The sequence below is a fragment of the Onychomys torridus genome, chromosome 14, assembly GCF_903995425.1.
Source record: "Onychomys torridus chromosome 14, mOncTor1.1, whole genome shotgun sequence".
Taxonomy (NCBI): domain Eukaryota; kingdom Metazoa; phylum Chordata; class Mammalia; order Rodentia; family Cricetidae; genus Onychomys; species Onychomys torridus.
This window is the reverse complement of record NC_050456.1, coordinates 55904646-55924652: the sequence shown is the minus strand read 5'-3', so window position 1 is coordinate 55924652 and position 20007 is coordinate 55904646. Positions and strand designations below refer to the sequence as shown.

Below are 20007 nucleotides of genomic sequence, written 5' to 3'. Positions count from 1 at the left end.
CAGTACTATTCACAGCTGTGAATACCATTATTGCTTAAGTTGTTTGGGCCATTGGGGTTTTTTGATTTTCACATAGAAATTTGTTTATTCGTTTGTTTGTTTATTGTAATGTCAAGGATCCAACCCACGGCCTTGTGCATGCTCAGGAAATACTCTCTACCACTGAGCTTTATGTCCTCGGCTAACCCCTGTTGAAGCCGTCTTTGAAAGACAAACCCCGTGTCTGTGTTTATTTTAGCAGGGTGCCATGAGAGATGGAAGAGTAGGAAGTGAGGGAGAAGCAAACCCCCAAGAGTGCCAGGCTTTGCTCTCTCCTTAATGTATGTGCTAAAGTGTGTTCTGGGATTTGAGGAGACTACACCACAGCCTGCGTACTCTGTGACTAGTGGTTTAGAAATAGCTTCTTCTCTGAACTGAGACATGTTAATAGTGAAGGGAAAGGCACTATTCCTACAGCTGCCATTTCTCACAAAAGGATATATCAAAATTCCGTCAAATCAAAGATACCAGAACCTTTGAAAGACTGCTAGATTTTAGGTGTAAGTAAGAACATGTTGCTGTACATCTGGATATGTGAACTGATAGGATGAAGGAAGAAACTATTATATGTAGGCTAGGATTCTGCACCTGCTTCTAAAGCATCTTTGAAACCCCGTTATCACCAACATTTGTTAGTATCTCATCTTCCTGTACTCGTGATTTTGCAGGGTTGCCTGATTCTGAGTGATGAGCTGAACCATGCATCACTGGTTCTAGGAGCCAGGCTGTCGGGAGCAACCATTCGAATCTTCAAACATAACAGTGAGTTAGCCCTAGGCTTTGCCATTGGCTTTAATGTTTGATACTCTTTGTTACTGTGGTGGTGATTACAAAGTTACATTAATAATTGGAAAGTACAATACAGCTAAAGTCCAGTCTTTTAAAAAGACATTCTCAGGCTGGAGAGACAGCTCAGAGAGAGGTTAAGAGCACTGGCTGTTCTTCCAGAGGTCCTGAGTTCAATTCCCAGCAACCACATGGTGGCTCACAGACATCTATAATGAGATCTGGTGCCCTCTTCTGGCCTGCAGGCATACATGGAGGCAGAATGTTGTATACATAATAAATAAATAAATAAATAAATAAATCTTTAAAAAAAATAAAAAAGACATTCTCTTTAATGAAATAAAAGCAGAACGTTGTCGAATGTGACTGTAATCCTAGCACTTCAGAGGCTGAAGCCGGAGGACTTTCAATTCGAGGTCAGCTTGAGCACGTGTGTGTATATCTCTATATCTTTGAGGAGGCTAGCCAGTCTAGCTCAATTGATGAGCTAGAAGTTCAGGAGATACCATGTCTCAAAAAATAAGGTGGAGTATGATTGAGGAAGACACATGACAATCACCTTCTGGCCTCTACAAATACTACATGTGCATATGTATCTGTATGTGTGTGTGTGTATGTGTATATACACAAATATATACATACATACATATACACATGTACAAGAAAAAAAACAGATAAATGTTCTGTACAAAAATCTACAGAGATGGTAGGGAATGATGTCTTCAAGCTAAAACTTGTTTCTTAAGTGGAAATACTTTTGTTTAGATTGCATTAATTGTAGTTAAAAAATTTAAAGTGTACAAATCATAATCTTAAAAAGCTATTTTTATAAAAAACTTATAAAGATCATAGTTTTCATAATTTAAAACACATATAGGGATAAAGGTCATCCAGCTGTATTCTAAATAAATATCTTCTCTTGCCAAAATATGTATATGTAGATGAAATTGTACAATAATATATACCAAAATGTTAGGCCTGTACCTCTGGAGGGAAGGGTTGGATAACAATAACTTACTTCTTTTTTTCTTATGTAAAATATTCTACAGTGAGACTGGAACAGTGTTTTGTTGTATGTGACTTCAGACCTTTTAATTGTTGTGAGACTTTTAACCATAAATATTGTGAACCTCTTGTCCATACCTGTGACTATTTTTTATCCTTAAATGTAATGTGTCCAGCTATACCATAGCTCGTCAGCTCTTTTGTTTGGACCTTAAATCCTTTCTAGAAACAACTCACATATTTGCACAATCATCTGATTGCTATCAAGCATCCTCAAGAGTGCCCAGTGAAAAAGGGTGTGCATTTTTTAATACCTCTCCAAATAACAAATGTGACATTGGCTGCGTGTACTCACTGGCCAGCATGGCCTATTATGTATCATTTTAAATCTTTCTAAACCTAATAAGGACACAATATTTTGGGTGTTCTTCCTTTCTTTCTTTCTTTCTTTCTTTCTTTCTTTCTTTCTTTCTTTCTTTCTTTCTTTCTTTTTTTTAGGTATAGAGCAATTTTATGCAGCTATTGTATTTGTAGATATCTCTTTATAAGCTGGTTATTATCTGCTGATATCTTTATTGATTTTAGGAACTCTTTATATTGTCCTTTTATGTAATACTTATTTTTATTTAACTGTCTTGTTATTTTGACTCATCAAAATATCTTTGACTTTTAGATTGTATCTAATGCTTCTTCATTAAAGGGTGTCTGTTCTCGTATTTTCCTTTGAGATTTTGTGACATATTTAAAATTTTAATGTACATGAAATTTATAGGGTGTATGATAGAAGAAAGTTGGAAAATGTTTTCCTAAGTAGATAATCTGCCCAAGCATTCTTGCTATAGATAGTTCCCTTTGTCTAAAGTTTGTAGACTTTTTTCACTGTTGTTGATTGCTTGTTTTTGAAACAAGGCCTTATTATGTAGCCCTGGCTAGCCTAGAACTTAATACATAGCCTAGGCTGTCTTTGAGTTTACCATGGTTCTCCTGTTTCAACCTCCTGTGTGCTGAGATTGCAGCCATGCACGCCACATTCAGCTTTCCTTTTCCTGTTGTCTTCCTTTTGTTAGAATGCTGAAGCACTGTGTCCTTCCCACCTCCTTTCTGTATCTAAACAGGAAACAGTACAGTGTGTACAGGATGACTTGTCTCCTGTCAGGCAGCGTGCTGATTGCTGTGCTGCACACACTGAAAGGTGTGACACAGTTGGTGACCTCTGTTATCCTGCTCTGTGTTTTTGTCACATTGTTACCCTTTCCTATCAAAAGATAATCAAAGTTCGATTATAAGAAGGACAAAGCCATGCAGTTTTGACCTCCTCTTTCAGTAATAAGCAGTAGAGAACACAGAATCAAAGCTTATAGTGTGGGGTCTCCCACTAGCATGACATATACCTCATACTTAATATTGCTTAGATTTTAGGGAGAATTTTTTTTGAATGTCATTCAAAACAAATATTTTAAGTATAAAGTCTATAGAGATGGGAACAGTGGAGTTCAAAGTATTTAAGAGGAAAACCATGGTCCTTATTAATGATAGCCCCAAGCTGATGGAGTGAATGTGGAACAGTCTCAACTGATTGCCAAGCTGGCTCAAGCTTAGACTCATGCATGTACCAGACTGGTGTATTTTTAACTAGTACAAAGAGAAGGCAGTTTAATAAACAGCTATTGAATGCATCCTGGGTAAAAGAAAATAGATCATGCGTTTTGAAGTTCATTCTCCATGTTTACTTTTGTTTTTATAAGATGTATTTATTATATCTTCATATTTCCAATTTTTTAAAGATATATTTATTTTATTTTATGTGTGAGTGTTTTGCCTGCATGTACATGCTTGGTGCTCACAGAGGTCAGAAGAGGGCATTGGATCCCTTAGAACTAAACTTTTGGGTGGTTGTAATCACCGTGTTGGTACTGGGCATCAAAGCTGGGTCCTGTGCAAAAGCAACAAGTGCTCTGAAACCTTGAGCAGTCTCTCCAGGTGCATGCATATTGGCTTTTTAGGGGGAGTATGTATTTGGGGTGATTTACTTACTCTTGGTTGGTCTTTATACATTCTTTCTGAATGAATCACTTGGATTAAAGATGTGGTTTGATTTTAAAAACACAAAAAAAGCTAAATCAAAGGCAGAGAATTTAATGTAAAACAGTAGTCATTTTCTATCTAACCAACTAAAGCAATCGATTACCAGTCATTTAATCTTGTTGATAGCTTTGAACATTTGTCACATTTAGATGACAGTTAATGAAGCAGTATCTTAATATCTTTTCTGCTCAGCTCTAATTACGCTAATGTCCTTTGCTGTCTGAGATACTTCTGAATAAGAAATGTATATTCACGTTTTTTTCTAATACTGTTAGGAAAAAGATACTTTGGGACTGAATTCTCTCTTTGTGCCATAGATATGCAAAGCTTGGAGAAGCTTTTGAAAGATGCCATTGTTTATGGGCAACCTCGGACAAGAAGGCCCTGGAAGAAAATCCTCATCCTTGTGGAAGGCATATATAGGTACTCACTCTCCTGTGCTTGACTATGGCCTAGGCCTGTAGTTATGTAGGCTTTCAGCTGAAGGGCCTGCTAGGCTAGTCCTCTCTGGGAACTAAGGAGACAGTGTACCTGAGGCCAAAGATTTTTAAGTCTGGATAGTACACAGGTTCCAGATTCTTCTGTTGAGGTTATTTTTCTACTGTTTATGAAAAGCTTACACATAAAAGATTCTAATTTATCAAAAACAAATGTTAAAGCTACATACAAATGTGGGGGTACATACCTGTAATTCTAGCACTCATGAGGCTGAGACGGTGAACTATTTATTTGAGGCCCACCCAGGCCAGGGTACATGGCAAGACCCTAGCACAGTGGTTGTTCTTTTGTGTGGCATACTTGAGGCCCTGGGTTCAATCTGTAGTCCCGCAAAAAACAAACATCAAAATAAATAAAAATAAGTTACTTTTTTTTTTAGGTATGTTCTCATGTAGTCCACACTGACCTTAAATTCCTGATTCTGCCTCTGCCTCTTGGGTGCTGGGATTTACAGGTGTATGTCCCCATGCCAGGCTATATTTTATTTTTAAGATGTTTTTCTTTTGTTAATTTGGATAGCCTATCTTAGATTTCTATTGCTGTGATAAAGACCATGATCAAAAGCAACTTGGATATATAAGGCATATTCTAGGCCACAATCCATTGAAGGAATCCTGGGCAGGAAGTCATGTATAATGAATACAAAGTCTAATATCGCTTGTAGTTGCAAGCATTAGAAAACTCTCGTGGGCTGGAGATGTGGCTCAGTGGTAGAGTGCGTTCTTAGCATATGCAAGGCTCGAACTTTAATCCCTAGCTCCACAAAAGCAAACAGAAATAATCTACTATAACTTTAATTCTTTCGTTGTGAAATAAACCAATTATAATGTGGCACTTATTTCTGAGAAGTCAACCTCCTGTTTCTTGCCAAGTCCATATACCACATAACTTAGTTTAAAACCAGAGGTGGACTTTTCAGACTTATTTTGAAAAGCAATAACCTCAAAGCATTAAAAATAAAGCGACCAGTTGCTAATTTTGAGAGTTAAAAAGTCTCTGTGTGTTTTTTTTAAACCCTGTTTTGCCAGCATGGAAGGATCTATTGTTCGCCTTCCTGAAGTGATTGCTCTCAAGAAGAAGTACAAGGCATACTTGTATCTGGATGAGGCACACAGCATTGGGGCCCTTGGCCCTTCAGGGCGAGGTGTGGTAGACTACTTTGGCCTGGATCCCGAGGATGTAGATGTTATGATGGGAACATTCACAAAGAGCTTCGGCGCTTCTGGAGGATACATTGGTGGCAAGAAGGTAAAACAGGCCTTTAGAGTGGCCAATTAGAGATTGAGAAAGGCTGTTGATTTGGGAACTGTCTGGTAGGTGGGGTCCTGAATCGGGATGTGGGGATCCTGGGTGTGCTCATTGCTCGTGTTCTGCTGCTGGTGGACTTCCTACTTCAGATTCCCGGGGAGGGACTCTGATGTCTCTTGCTGAGCTGAAGGCTGGTTCTGTTCATTGTTTGTTGTTTGCTCATTTGAGCTTCTTTCTAAACTACGTTCTGGTCTGAGATATAGAACACTCTTTTGTACAAGAGCACACAGTGGTGCTTCCTGTTTGCCACAGTCTTCTGTTGGGTTTGAGTTGTGCTCACACTTTCAAAGGGTTGTCACAGGAGCCAGTGGGAATGGTTGATCAGAGTGCACAAACAAGAAGAGGTTTTGTTAGTTCTAATACACGGCACAGCATCTCTTTTTCAACTTTAAAATTATATATGACCTCTAAGGCAGTTAAAAATCCATGCAAAATCATGAACACTATCTGCATTTGAATGTGTTTTTGCTTTGTGAGACCTTAGGGAAGGCATTTTTAACTTTTTAGTTTCCTTATCAGTAAAAGTAAATATGGGGGGCTTGTGATGTGGTAATGGTTTAAAAATTATGTGTCTCTATGATACAACACAGATACATTTTGCAGACATGTTAACTAACGTGAATCACAAAAGGTCAAATTATATGATGGTTTTCTTTTCTTTTCTTTTTTTTTTCCTTTTGGTGTGTTTGCTTGTTTTATCTAGCATAGGTATGCAAACAGAATGTAGATTAGTAGTTGCTGGGGGTTAAGGAGATGGGGAAGTGGAAAGTAACTGTTAATGGATATGATGTTTCCTTGTAGGGTGATGAAAATGTTCTAAAATTAGGTCATGGTAAGAGTTGCACCACTCTGACTATGCCATAATCCATTAAATTGTGTACTTTACAAAGGTGACTATGGTAGAATGTGGCTTGTATTTCCATAAAACTATGACTTAAAAAAGAACTTGGGCCAGGCCTGTAGTTCATTAGTAAAGAACTGGCCTGGCGTGTGTTCAGACCTCAATTTGATTCTCAGACAGAAAAGAAAAACTTGTTGTAATATTAAGAAATGTATGCCAAGCACCACACAAGTGCTCATAAATGCTCCGAATTTCTTCTTAAAACTAAGCAATTGGAGCCTTCAAGAGTAGTCTAAGTATGCAGTGTGGCTATTGTCATTAGCTAGTGCTTGCCCACCCTAATGGGAAAGCCCAGGGCTACCACCATGCCTGGCAAGAGAGGGAACCATATTTGCCTCTGCTCCCAACGGACACATGTTCAGCATTAACCTCCAGCAGTAACAAAAGCAAGGACATTTTTATTAATTTTTAAAAACGTTAACATAAAATTGCAGTTAGAGGAACCTGAAGTTTTGTAACAGAACTTGGTTCAGCTCACAGAAGTAGCAGAAGGAAAAGAGATTTAGTTTAATTCGTTTTCTGTGATTTCTGATTGTTCACTAGACTCACGTTAATAGATGCTAAATTTTTTGAAAGGACCAGGAAGCCGCTAGGGGTTTGGTTCTCTGACCCGCAGTGCAGCCTAGACCAGGGATCTGAGGTCATAAGTGGAGTGCTTTGGAAGGAATGGGGTGCTAATACTGATACGAACCAACAAGCAGGAAGCAAGAAGTCTGTGCATTCATTACAAATAGCACGTTTGTCTGCAAGAAATGCTTTGTTTTGAAGGCATGTGGTAGCAGCTAGTTCCCCTCTTGATGATTACAGTGGGTTTCACTCAGTTTCATCAAACCTTGTCAAGAGTACCTACATCCACAATTTCCAGGGGGAAACAGAATTTTATAGTACAGTTTTCTCAAATGGATTATGGGGCATAAATTCTGGCCCCAGTTACGTGTGCACTTTGCATTCACCAGAGTTGGGCAGTCAGGCCGCTGAAACCCTGGAAATTCTGATGAGAGGGATAGTCCCAGCAGTTATGGACCAGTTCCATGTGAAAGATGGTGTTATTGAAAAGGAAGCTACGCATGAGAGGAATCTGACCTGAATCTGACCTGACCATGTTCTGTCCTTCCTTAATATCATATTGTTCAATACTTATGGGTATTTGGTGGATAGAATGAATTAGACTTAGTCGGATCACCCAGAAGCAGAATTTTCTCAAGTTAGCCTTGAAACAAACTTCAGTTAGACTGTGTAGCCCTGGTTGTCCTGGAACTCACTCTGTAGCCCAGGCTGGGCTCGAACTCACAGAGGTCTGCCTGCCTCTGCCTTCCAAGTGCTGGGATCATAGGCCGCTCACTGCCCAGCATCAGTGCTCTCCTCTGTGTTTAGGTGTCATGCCACGCTTGCCGTGAGTTGAAGTGTGTGTAGAAAAGCCATTCACTGTACGAAACGTCACATAACACTTGTGAACACTTGAGTTCGGGTTGTGCATGGTGTAACTTTGCAGGCAGCATAGTCCTCACACACTGCTCTTACTTACTAGGCGTTGGCCTCAGTCTAACCACCTGCGATTGTTCTAGTCAGTTCTGCTGGAGTTGTCCATCCAGTTACCTCTGTGTTGTCTGACTTTTCCTGGGAAGACTTGAACAAATGTCTCTTCACTCCAGATAGGACGCTGACGACAGACTAGAGACATTCTTCTGATAATTGATTGTCTTTAGAAAGACCCATTTTCAGTTGCTTCTAATCAGGCTGATAGATTTCATTATTATTTTTACCTTTTTGTTAATGAGACAAAGCCTACTCTGGAAGTTAATTGGCTTTTTAAAGTAATATGTATTGCTATGAATTAAAGGGTAATAAATCATAGGGTGTCATTTCAGAATTGATGTAACACATTTGTGCTTTGAGGTGCAATTTTAAGAGTTTTAGAAGCAACAGCCTATTTCACAGTTGTATTTTGTATCTCTTTATTTGTTTTTGGTACATGTGCTACTGCTCACCTGCTTCACTTAGACATAGTCTCACTTTATAGCCCAGACGACTAGCAATCTTCCTGCCTCATCACCCAGAAATCACGATTATAGGCATGTACCATCACACCCAGTAGTACACCAGATTCTTGTGCATATTTTATTTTTAAAGATTTAATCTGGGTGGTCATGGTGCATGACTTTATTCTCAACAGTCAGGAGGCAGAAGCAGGCCGATCTCTGAATTTGAGGCCAACCTGTTCTTCAGATTGAGTTCCAGGATAGTCAGGGCTACACAGAGAAACTCTGTCAAAACAAAAAGCCAAAAAAAGCTGGGTGGCAGTGGTGCACGCCTTTAATCCCGGCACTCAGGAGGCAGAGCCAGGCGGATCTCTGTGAGTTCGAGGCCAGCCTCGTCTACAGAGTGAGATCCAGGACAGGCACCAAAACTACACAGAGAAACCCTGTCTTGAAAAACAAACAAAAAGGTTAAAATGAGGATCTGGAGAGTTGTCTTAGCAGCTAAGAGTACCTGTTGTTCTAGGAGAGATTCTGGGTTCAGCTCCCAGCACCCACATACTGATTTCTAGCAGTTCCAGAGTGGGTAGGCATCACACACACACACACACACACACACACACACACACGCACGCACGCACGCACGCACGCATGCACGCACTTGGTACACATACACATGTGCAGGCACAAAACTGATACATAAAATGTCTTTAAAACATTAAAGATTTAAATGCTATGAAGATACAGAAAGCATTCAAAACTGATATAAAATCAGTTGGGTGTTTTGGTTGTTGTTTGTGTTGTGTTGTTTTGAATCATCCTGACAAGGAATATTGAGAGGGGTGGGATGCAATAGATTGAACTCGGGAACCTCATATCTGCCAAATGTTTGCTTCACCACTGAGTGGTCACTTTCAGGCCAGGCAAATAGTTATTTAGGAGTGTAAGGATGGGCTGTGTGTGTATAGGGTGAGACACAAATGACACTCAGAAGGAAATCATTGTATCTCAAAAAGCGATTCATCTTTGTATACTAATCTATAACATTAAATGATAGGTTCTTCAAATTTAGAGTAATCCTATAAAAATGAATTTGAAACCAAAGCAAAGTCCAAGACTACTGTTTTTGGCTCCTTGTTGGCCAGCTGTGAGCTTTGATGGTGTTGGTTGACCTTGAGTCTCTGCTTAGTACCCTGTTCCAGGCTTTTGAATGGAAGAGTCCAGTAGCCTAGAAGGAAGACACTTGCATAACCGTGCTCATTAACTGCCTCTGCTTTTGCAGGCGCTGATAGACTATCTTCGCACTCATTCTCACAGTGCTGTGTACGCCACATCGATGTCACCACCTGTGGTTGAGCAGATCATCACCTCCATGAAGTGCATCATGGGACAGGATGGCACCACCCTTGGTAGGTCTTTTTTGGACAGCATCTCCTTGGCTTAGTAAAAACTTAGTAGCCAATTGTGCTCTTTTGGTTGAGGTTCTCCTTTATAAGGAGTCCAATGGGCCACTGTGAGGCTTTGGTTTCTGTAGATACTTTCCACTATGTTATGATACACATACCTTGAGCCACATACTAGCTCTCTCCTGTGGAATTTTGTTTTTGAGACAAGGTTCTCTATGTAGCCCTGGCTGTCTTGGAGCTCTAAGTAGACCAGGCTGGCCTTGCACTTACAGCCTCTGCCTCCCAAGTGCTGGGACTAAAGGTGTGCACCACTACTACTATGTCTGATTTACACATGATGACAGTTACCTTGCTGTTCTGTGCTTTTAAATTGAGGACATTTGTCTTCAAGGTGTTTCTTAATCACATCTTTTTATGTGGAAATGTAAATGACTACATAGTGCATGTGTGTCAGCAATAGCATTGTTTCCAGAGTAAATGCCCTGGATTTAAAACCCTTTTAAAGTTTCTAATTTAATGAACAATACATAATGAAGGTCATCTTAAATCTATTTTGTCATTGGTGGGAATGTGCATTCAAAAGAGATGCAGTCACTTAAACATATCTGAAATGAACAATAAAAGATGTTGCCTTGTTTATTAATTTGTATCACTAGAGGGCAGTGTTGACCAGTTACTATGAAAGGAGGGCAATTTGTTTTTAAAGGTCTTTTCAGGGATGGGACATTGAGACACAAATCTGTAACCCTGGCACTTGGGAGGTGGAAACAAGAAGATTAATTTTCCAAGGTCATCCTCAGTTGTGAAGCTTGAGGCCTAGCTGGTAAACACAAACAAAGAAGATAACAATGCTTCACCAGCAGTGTGGCAGGAGCCTGATTGAACTTGCTCTCCTGCTGCTTCTGAGTGCTGTGGTTCTGGCAGATTCCATCCTCAGCCGTGGGCTCTCCACTCAGTAATACATGGTGCTGTGGATGGGCTGCAGCCTGCATTGGAGACAGTTATGACTTTCTGCTTGTTCCCATCTGTTAGAGATCCTGTTATCTCTGTGGAGACTTTTGGAAATAGTGTTGTCGGCTTCAGTTTTATGAATCTGCCTGTTCAAGAAGAAAGGTTATTTGCTCTACAGTGTCTGGGACCAGCTGAGAAGATTCCAGTGCTAGGAAGACTGACCTGTGGGAGCTGGGCTCATCTGTCAGCTTCTTCACTGACTGTTGGAAGGCTTGCCATACTTGCTGTGGTAACTTGAAAATTCTAAGTGGTTTAGCTGAGTCAAAACCTACCGTTGTCAGTCCTCCTTGCACGCCATCAGAGTTGTCAGCTGGGCATTAGTCTGAGGAGGGGACTGGGGCGGACATTTGAGTCGTATTTCAGCCCTTCCTCAGGAGAGACTTGCCACTTGTGTGCTTAAGTTGTTTAAATGTGCTGTGCGTATTAATACACTACTCAGCATGCCTTGTGGCATGTAGAAATGCCCATGAAGATGCAGGGGCACCTTGGTGCAAAGGCAGCCTTTACATTCCAAGGAAATAATACACTAAGGCCTGTTGACCCTAGTGCATGCACAAGTGGGAAGAGCGTATATGTTTAGTGTCATTCCACATACATAAGTATTCTCAGTTTTGTATGGCTTGCAGCAGGTAGACAGTTATGTGGGTATTTACTAGTATTAACTAATTGCAGGGTAGGGAAGTTTAGGACACAGTGTACTTTTTCCTACCCCCCCCCCCTTTTTTTTTTCTTTTTTCTTTTTTTGCTTTTCGAGACAGGGTTTCTCTGTGTAGTTTTGGTGCCTGTCCTGCATCTCGCTCTGTAGACCTGACTGGCCTCGGAAGTCACAGAGATCCGCCTGGCTCTGCCTCCTGAGTGCTGGGATTAAAGGCGTGCGCCACCACTGCTTGGCATTTTTTCCTGTTTCCAATAATGTCATGTAAGTTCTGCTGCCTGAAATTTTACATTCTATTATACTTGTAGGAATAGACCAGATTCTAAGAATGAGTTATGTCTGTATGATTTGTGTTTTTAAATGTTACATAAATGAGTCATGTTGAGTGTGAGGTTCTCCTCCTTCACTTATTTTCACTTTCATGGTGTTAGAGCAGCCTTCTTGTTCATTCTGTTGATGAATGTTTAGGTTATTAGCAGTTTTGAGGTGTTAGTAGAACTGCAGAGTAATCTTTGCTTGCTTCCACTGTGTGTTTGTAAGGTTAGCCTGGATACCTTGCAGTGAGGGTGGCAGACATTTTTAGAGGCTTCTAAATTCTTTCCCCAGCCAAGCATACTAGCAAATGCCACTGATCCCAGTACTTGGAAGGCTAAGGCAGGAGGATTGCTGCCAGTTCAAGGCCAGCCTGAATTATGGAATGAAGTTGTTTCACTGTTTACAAAACATTAAAAAAGTAAGTTATTTCCCTAGGACTTCAGTATATTCTCCCACTACTGTTACTGTATTTAATAAAGAACCAAGAGACTGCCATAAGTTTATAAACAGATTCTGACATTAATGCTTTTAAGTTTATGAAGATGACTAGGCAAAAGAGGGATTAGAAATAGTAATATCAAACCTGGTGGAGGTGGCACACGCCTTTAATCCCAGCACTCGGGAGGCAGAAGCAGACAGATCTTTGTGAGTTTGAGGCCAGCCTGGGCTACAGGGGGAGTTCCAGGACAGCCAGGGCTGTTACATAGAGAAACCCTGTCTTGAAAAACCAAAAAGAAAGAAAAGAAAGAAAGAGTAATGTCATGCAAATTCACGGAGGAAATGTTCTAGAAAGATGAAGGCCTTTCCTAGAGTCTACCGAGGGATGATGGGACAAGACAAAGGCTTAATATTATGGAGCTTACAACCATTAAAGCCAGATTCAGAACAGAACCCAGTACTGCTTCCTGAGAGTGAATGCTGGGGCTGGGGAGAGTCTTTTATTTAATAATATTCTGTGCTATTAAAGTTGCGTGTTACCATGTGAGTATTACTTTCTTAGTAGAGCTTTAAAAGAATTCATTCAGCGTAATAAATCCTGCTTAACATGAGGTTCAGAGTGCTGCTCAGGAAAGCTGCGGCTGGCCAGGGAGGGTGCGCTGCCTTCCCACACCCGCTTACCGTCGCCATCATTTTTTGTGAATGGAGGCTGTGCTGCCAATGGCCCTCTTCCAGTGGCAGCATCGAGTTAGAACAGACTGGTGGGTACAAAAGGTGAGACCTAGAAGTTCTAAAAAGTCCACCAGACATTTGGAAAGCTAGCTTGTCCTTCATACATTACTGACCATATTCTGTGGTCGATTTTAGCTCCGAGATCTTTTTATGAATCAAAAGATCCAGAAAAATCAACTAAGACATTAAAATTTTTTCTGGAACTGCACCTGGATGTGAATAATCGAGTGCTTTCTGTACAGTGCATTGCTTGTGGAGTTGGATGCTATCGGCATGACTGAATCATAGATAAGCAAACTGCATGCAGGCATTCAACAGGTAGCTTGTACAGTGATTGAAGAAGGCACTTTACATATAAACAGCGATACTGTTTGCACTTAGTTTCTGAAGAACCTAGCTAAATTCCTCACTGATGTAGAAGAGCCTTGGGTAGGTTGGAGTCTAATTAAAATTAGGCTTGGCCTGTTTGAATTAATCAAGTAAAAGACTTGCTAATGCAGTGTTAAATGATCCAGGGAACTTTAGGAGTTCTAATTTAGGAGTAGACACTACCCTGTCTCTGAGAAGCATCAGTATGATCCTGTAGAGAGCTGCATGCTACTTAGGACTGGCAGCTTTTGACCTGCCCCCAACACTGCCTTCCAAGTCCTGGAGTGTCTACCTTCGCTTTTTCTTGTAGTGTTGTGTTTTAATGGAGTGTGGGGAGAGGAGGTAATGAACAGAGTGCAGGGATTAGAAAAAACGGAAAAGGCAGAGTGCATTTTATGGTGCAGTTTCATCCTTGCCCAGAACATTGGAGCAGTTCTTCCAGTGCTGAGCTCTGGGCCTGTGACGTAATGCCTAGAGCACTGCTGTCAAGAAATGTTTGTCAGCGTTTATCAGGACCTGCCTCCTCTGTTGGAGTTGAGCAAGATGTGCTCCATGCCTTTGAAAACTGCCCTGCAGCATGGCAGGATAAGATTCCTGGAGGAACTAGTCTCAGAGTCAGAAACATTCTCCTTTGTTTACCTTGCTCTTTTCTTAATTCCCTCCATCCCTCTCTCTAAACAACCTCCTTCCACACCACATCCCCCATGAAACCATAAGTTTCCTACAACTCAGTAAAAGTTACTTGAAGCAAACTCAGATCTAACATGCTTAATCAAACTTTAGTGAATTTTTTTTTCCTTGTGGAGCCTCTTGCAAATTACCATAGATGAAAGAAAAAATTCCTTTTATAAATTAGTTGCTTCATTGTCTAACACAAAAGGCCTTTTAACCAATGGCTTAAGCTTTTTAAAATCAACAAGCATTAAGACCACTTTACAGGTGGGGAAATTTGAGCTCACATGTGGGGCAAGTTCTTTCTGTATCTTGTTTCCAAGTAGGATGTGGCTTTCCTTAGTCCATCTGCTTCTACTTCTGATGATAGTCAGTGTTTTATTAAAACAGGCTGTTTTATGGCCTATTTTTAATTTTCTCATCTTGTTCAGCTAATTGTCCACAAAACACCTGAATTTCCTAGTGAATGGTAGCCTGACAAATGACAGCGACTGGAGCATGTGGCTGCCTGTCTCCTCCCTGGGACTCAGCAAGCTCTTTCCCCACTGTGCTCAGACGCTTTTGTGGGGATGTGGTCTGTGAGTGCTGCTTTCTTCACCCATCTCTTTTCAAAATCCGAATGCAGATAGAAGTTTTTTACAGTAAGAACTTTCTTTCTGTGTCTTGTTACAGTCAGTTTGAAGCTGGCTAGTAAGATGCACAAGCATCAGGCTGGAAGTTGGGCTTTGAACAGATGTGTACTTGGCCATTAAATGGAACATTGTTCTTAGTAGAAAACCTAAGAAAGGCACTTAGGTTCCCCTGGGGTGGGAAAGGAGCCCTGAACCAGAGGCCCCTCATTTGAAGATGTGGTTGCATGCTGTGGTGAGGCTAAGCTCTTACATTTTCAAGGATTAAAGCACATAGATTTCCTTGGGAGCCATTTTAATTTTTTTGGTTGCTTTATTCTATAGTCAGATTTACTTAAAGATTTCCTCTATAATTTTTATGTCTCTTTATTTGAGCTGAGACATTACTCTTTCTTCTCACCACTCTGGATTTGTGGCCTCTGTGACTGTGTTGAAGAACATATCTAACTTTGCCCACCACAGCACGATTGGCATTGCCTCCCCCCCCCCAATTGTTTCTGAGGGTTTTGTCTAGAAGAGCTGCTCACAGTAGTCCTTCAACTTTGAGTCTGTGGCTGCCCAACTACTTAAGAAGTATATGCCAGTGACAAGCTAAAGACGTCAGTTACCTCCTGACTGCTCCCCACAGAGATGGAGAATGTGCCAAAGGGTTGGTTTATGTCCAGTGCTTCCTGTGGCCTTGCTAGTTCTCTAAATGTTTGAATTGTATGTTCCTGTCATTTGCTTTCACAGTGTAATGAAATGTTAAAGAAGAAAGCATCCATGATGCTTTTACTTTAAAAAAAATTTTTCAGCTCAGGGCCTTGCACATAGTAAGCCAGCCCTCTGCCTCTGAGCTCTATGTCCTCCTCCATAATGCTTCTTTAATACAGTAAAGCAATTCTATTCAAGAGGGGTTGTGTAGGTACCAAGAAGTTTTGCCCTAGGTAAGAGCGATTAATTAAGTTCAGTTCTGACTCCAACCAGGAAATACGGGAATTTGTTGTCAAGGAGCAGGATGCAAGTCAATGAAGAGGAAATATCAGGGTAAGGGTGCTCAGAGTCTTTGCTGAAGGCAGACAGGGTAATAGGATACCATGTTGAGGGGATTTTCTCTAATATGATTTACAGGATTGTCTCAATCAGTCTGGACTCCTCAAAGACAGGGGAATCTAATATGTGACTTGGTCAGAAAAGTCTTGGAAGAGGTCGATGTCTGTTCAAGGGGAGAGTCTTCATCAGTGTTGGAAGGGCCTCACAAAAGTAAACTCTGAGAACTTCCATCAGAGATGTTCTTAACATGGTAGTGCCTGACCTTGTTCATATGCAGAAAAGCTTAAAACCAGTGCAAGAGCATCCCAGGTATGACTGGGAGCCTGGCTCTAGCACCACTGTGGTGGGGTTTGTTAAAAATGAGGTTTCTAAGCCGGGAGGTGGTGGCGCACGCCTTTAATCCCAGCACTCGGGAGGCAGAGGCAGGCGGATCTTTGTGAGTTCGAGGCCAGCCTGGTCTACAGAGCAAGATCCAGGAAAGGCGCATAGCTACACAAAGAAACCCTATCTCTCAAAACCAAAAAAAAAAAAAAAAAAAAAAGAGGTTTCTAAGCCAGGGGCATGCCTTTAATCGCAGGATTGGAAATTCAAGGTTGGCCTGGGCTAGGTGAGGCCCTGTCTTTCCCACCCTCCACAAAAAGAATTCTACTATGTTCTCCTCTAACCACTGATAATTATTGTCACCAGGCTTCTAGCATTTTAAAGAACTTCTCAGTCAGAAAGCTAACTAGCATTTAAAAGACTTAATGTGTTATTTAGCTTTTAAAGCTTGTTTACATCAGAGAGAACCAAAACTAAATCTATTGACAAGAAAAGGACATTGGAAGGCAAGAAGTGAGATGTTTGGTGATAAAGCTAAGCTGCCAATTTTCCTCATTTTTGGAGACCTAACTGCTTAGGGCCCTGACCCCTAACACACTGACACCAGGGGTAGGAGTTAGAGATCAGCTAGGGAAGGAGAATTGAAGCTCTAGACCCAAGTTCGGGATTGGAGATGTTGCTTGGAATTTATTTATTTTTTTATTCCCCTCTCCCATTTTGACTACTCAGTATTTTTGTAGCTTGTTAATTCAAAATCCCAGAGTCTTTAGTAAATAACGTACAAATAGCCTTGGCCAATAAATGTTTTCCTTAGTGTCCATTATTTATCTGTCCGTAAACTAACTTACTGCTCTGCTGTCTGACTCCGAAACTACCCGCTAAAACCAAACAGGCCTCGTCCAATAATTGCCCTTATCTGCTACTCTCTGGGTCTGGAGGTGGGTGCCTGACCACACTGTGTGCGGTAGAATTCCTCATCATACCTTTCCCTTTGGTTCTGTCTAAAGTATCTGTGTTATCTATGTTCCAGCTCCATCAGCGGATAGAAGAGTCTTTAGACAAATCAGGACTGTCTGCCCTGGACTAGGGAAGTAACTGAGTAGTAGAATGCTCCCCAACATGCTAAAGATTCTGGGTCCAAGGGAGAGGAGAAGGAAGGAGAGGGGACTCGACCCTGAACGAGTTGGCACCCTTTAAAATTTGGGTGTTTTTTCAAAGGCTCTTGGCCTCTTTTCTTCAGGGCCCTGTGTTACTGACTGCATTAGCCACTATTCTGCTAAACTTTTGATTATATTGAATCAACAGCGCTAAGCCCTGGCCCCTGCTGCTTGTTGTACATCCTGTGGCAGTCCTCAGGAAATCCTATTTTTTGGCATTGAAACGAATTAAAGGATTAAGCCACTACAAGGGAGGGGGTGATAAACTCTGCTTGTGTGAGGAATTTACTGGCCTGTGTTAGCTCAAGCTGCTCGAGTTCTTATATGGAGCTAGAAAGCCAAGGGGCTGCTTTGGAATGGGCTCTCAGGGGTGGAAAGGCAGGTCTGGCTGCTTTGGTGTCCTTCAGTCTGGCAGTGGCCCTAGCTGGGTACTTTGATGCTTGGTCTCCAGTCTAGTAAAATGGAGACTTAGAGTTGAACCTTGTTCCCACTCCTTTGCTTCATCCAGCAGTAACAAAACTGCTCACTCTTGTCTCCTGGAAGCCTTTGCAAATACCCCTTACAAGATGCTTCACCGAGGCACACAGAATCTTAGTTATTAGAAGCCTGTCGAAGGTGCATTTATTTCCTTTCCTTTGAGGCTCTTAAGTGGCTAACAAAGTTCTTTTTTTTCCCCCTGGTGCCATTTATAGGAATTTAAGGGGAATATGTTAGAGTTTATCTTGTGTTTTAGTTCCCATTCTTTGGGTTTTGTCTTTCATAGGGTTTTGACATAAGATTTCTGTCTTTCGGGCTGGAGAGATGGCTCAGAGGTTAAGAGCACTGACTGTTCTTCCAGATGGTCCTGAGTTCAATTCCCAGCAACCACATGGTGGCTCACAACCATTTGTAATGAGATCTGGTACCTTCTTCTGGCCTGCAGGCAGAACACTGTATACATAATAAATTGAAAAAAAAATTTTTTTTTTCTATCTTTCACTGAGTTAGTTAGAAAACCAGCAGAACAGATTTCAGTTACCAATAAGTTTGGTTTTTAGAGCCTCATTCATTTTCCCCTTACATGTTCCAGCCTCCCCTACCCCTCCTCAGTCCAGGTGCAGCTTTCCGACACCTTTAGATGTGATGATCTGGATTTCAGTCTGCATCCTGAGGCCCAGAGAGTCGTGTGCTCACCCTCACGCTCTCCAGCCCTAACCCGTCCTCTGTGCAGCCTGTGTGACAGTGTGCAGTCTGCTGACCCCAAAGCTTCCTCCCAGTCCATAGCTAATATCATCTAAATGGGAAAATTATGGGATAGAAGTTCCTTAGAGTTCAGTCTTGATGTATTTCTGGAGACGTGGAAGTGAACTTCAGCCTAATAATAAAATTCATAAGATGGGCAGCAATTATACTAACATGCATCAACTGCTTGCCATCACTACAGAAAAGATTTCAGTGGGTTTTTAATTTTTTTTAATTTGTTTTTGCTTGTCTTCAGTTTTTAAAAGCCCCCCCCCCCCCAACACACACATATTCTTGTAGGAATATAATCAGAGTATGGCCACAGATTTGTTTTTGTTGTTCTAAATTTTGCCACAATTTGTGTGTGGGTTTTTTTGTGTTGTTGTTGTGTTTGTTTTTTTGTTTTATAAGTAACATGTACCCTTTAGAGTTTCCTATCAATACCTCATCAATGATAAAGTCTCTTCCTTGAATGTCTAAAGAGCTAGGGTGTTTGATTGTTTTTTGTCACAGGGTCTCTACACAGCCCCTGCTATCCGGAACTAGCTCTATAGACTGGGCTGGTCCCGAACTCACAGAGATCTGCCTGCTTCTGCCTCTTGAGTGCTGGGATTAAAAGCGTGTACCACCATGCATGGCTTAAGTGCTGTTTTTTGCTTGCTTTGTTGTGGTTGATCAAGGATGAAAGGAGCATTTGGTTCATTTTATATTTGATATGGACACCAGTGTTTTGTTTATGGGGTTTGGGGAGGTGATTGTTTTAAAGATGAAATCTTGCTATGTATCCCAGGCTCACTTCGAATTTAACTATGTATGTGTATGCCTCAGCCTCCTGAATTCTAGGATTACAGGTCTGTTGTACATGCCCAGTGGAACAGGGTTTTCTTACTCCTTCTTTGTAATCAAAAGCCATTTAGATGAGTTTTAAGATTTGGCACTGTTTCTGATAAGTGTTTGATTTTCAAATGGGTATGATGGGAGTTGGGGCCATTTGTCAGGGAAAGCAGAAAGGGTGATAGAAAACAAGGTGTTTGACAATGTGAGTCCATCCATAGGATCCACATGGTGGAAAGAGAAGCAATTCTCACTGGCAAACAGCTCTTTAAAACCTTGTAAAACAACTAACAAGAAACAGTAATGGGTTACTATATCTCTATTTATGCAATAATGGGAATGAACTCAAGACATAATAATACATACTAAAAAAATTTGTAATATTCAAAGGGAATCAACCTTGTAACAAACCAGCCCTCTACGGGATAATGCCAGAGGTCCCTGCACATGCAATGCAGGAACGGTACTAAAAACTTCTTTCAGCATATGATGACAAGTTTAAAGCCCCATGGCTACGGTAGCTTATCCTTATATGTAGTTTCAAGTACTATTGCTACATGAATGTGAACATATAAAGAACATATCAAAATCAGAGCTTAAATCAGAACATAAGAAAC

At 41.0% G+C, this 20007-nt stretch overlaps 1 protein-coding gene across 1 annotated transcript in view; it reads left to right on the top strand.

Moving 5' to 3' along the window:
* Positions 1 to 20007, top strand: part of Sptlc2 (serine palmitoyltransferase long chain base subunit 2) — an 80534-nt gene that overhangs the window by 45643 nt on the left and 14884 nt on the right. Inside the window, exons 6-9 of the mRNA XM_036206601.1 lie at positions 708 to 801; positions 4233 to 4338; positions 5442 to 5661; positions 9881 to 10007. Of these exons, the coding sequence (XP_036062494.1) occupies positions 708 to 801; positions 4233 to 4338; positions 5442 to 5661; positions 9881 to 10007 (547 nt within the window). The remainder of the gene's footprint in view (positions 1 to 707; positions 802 to 4232; positions 4339 to 5441; positions 5662 to 9880; positions 10008 to 20007) is intronic.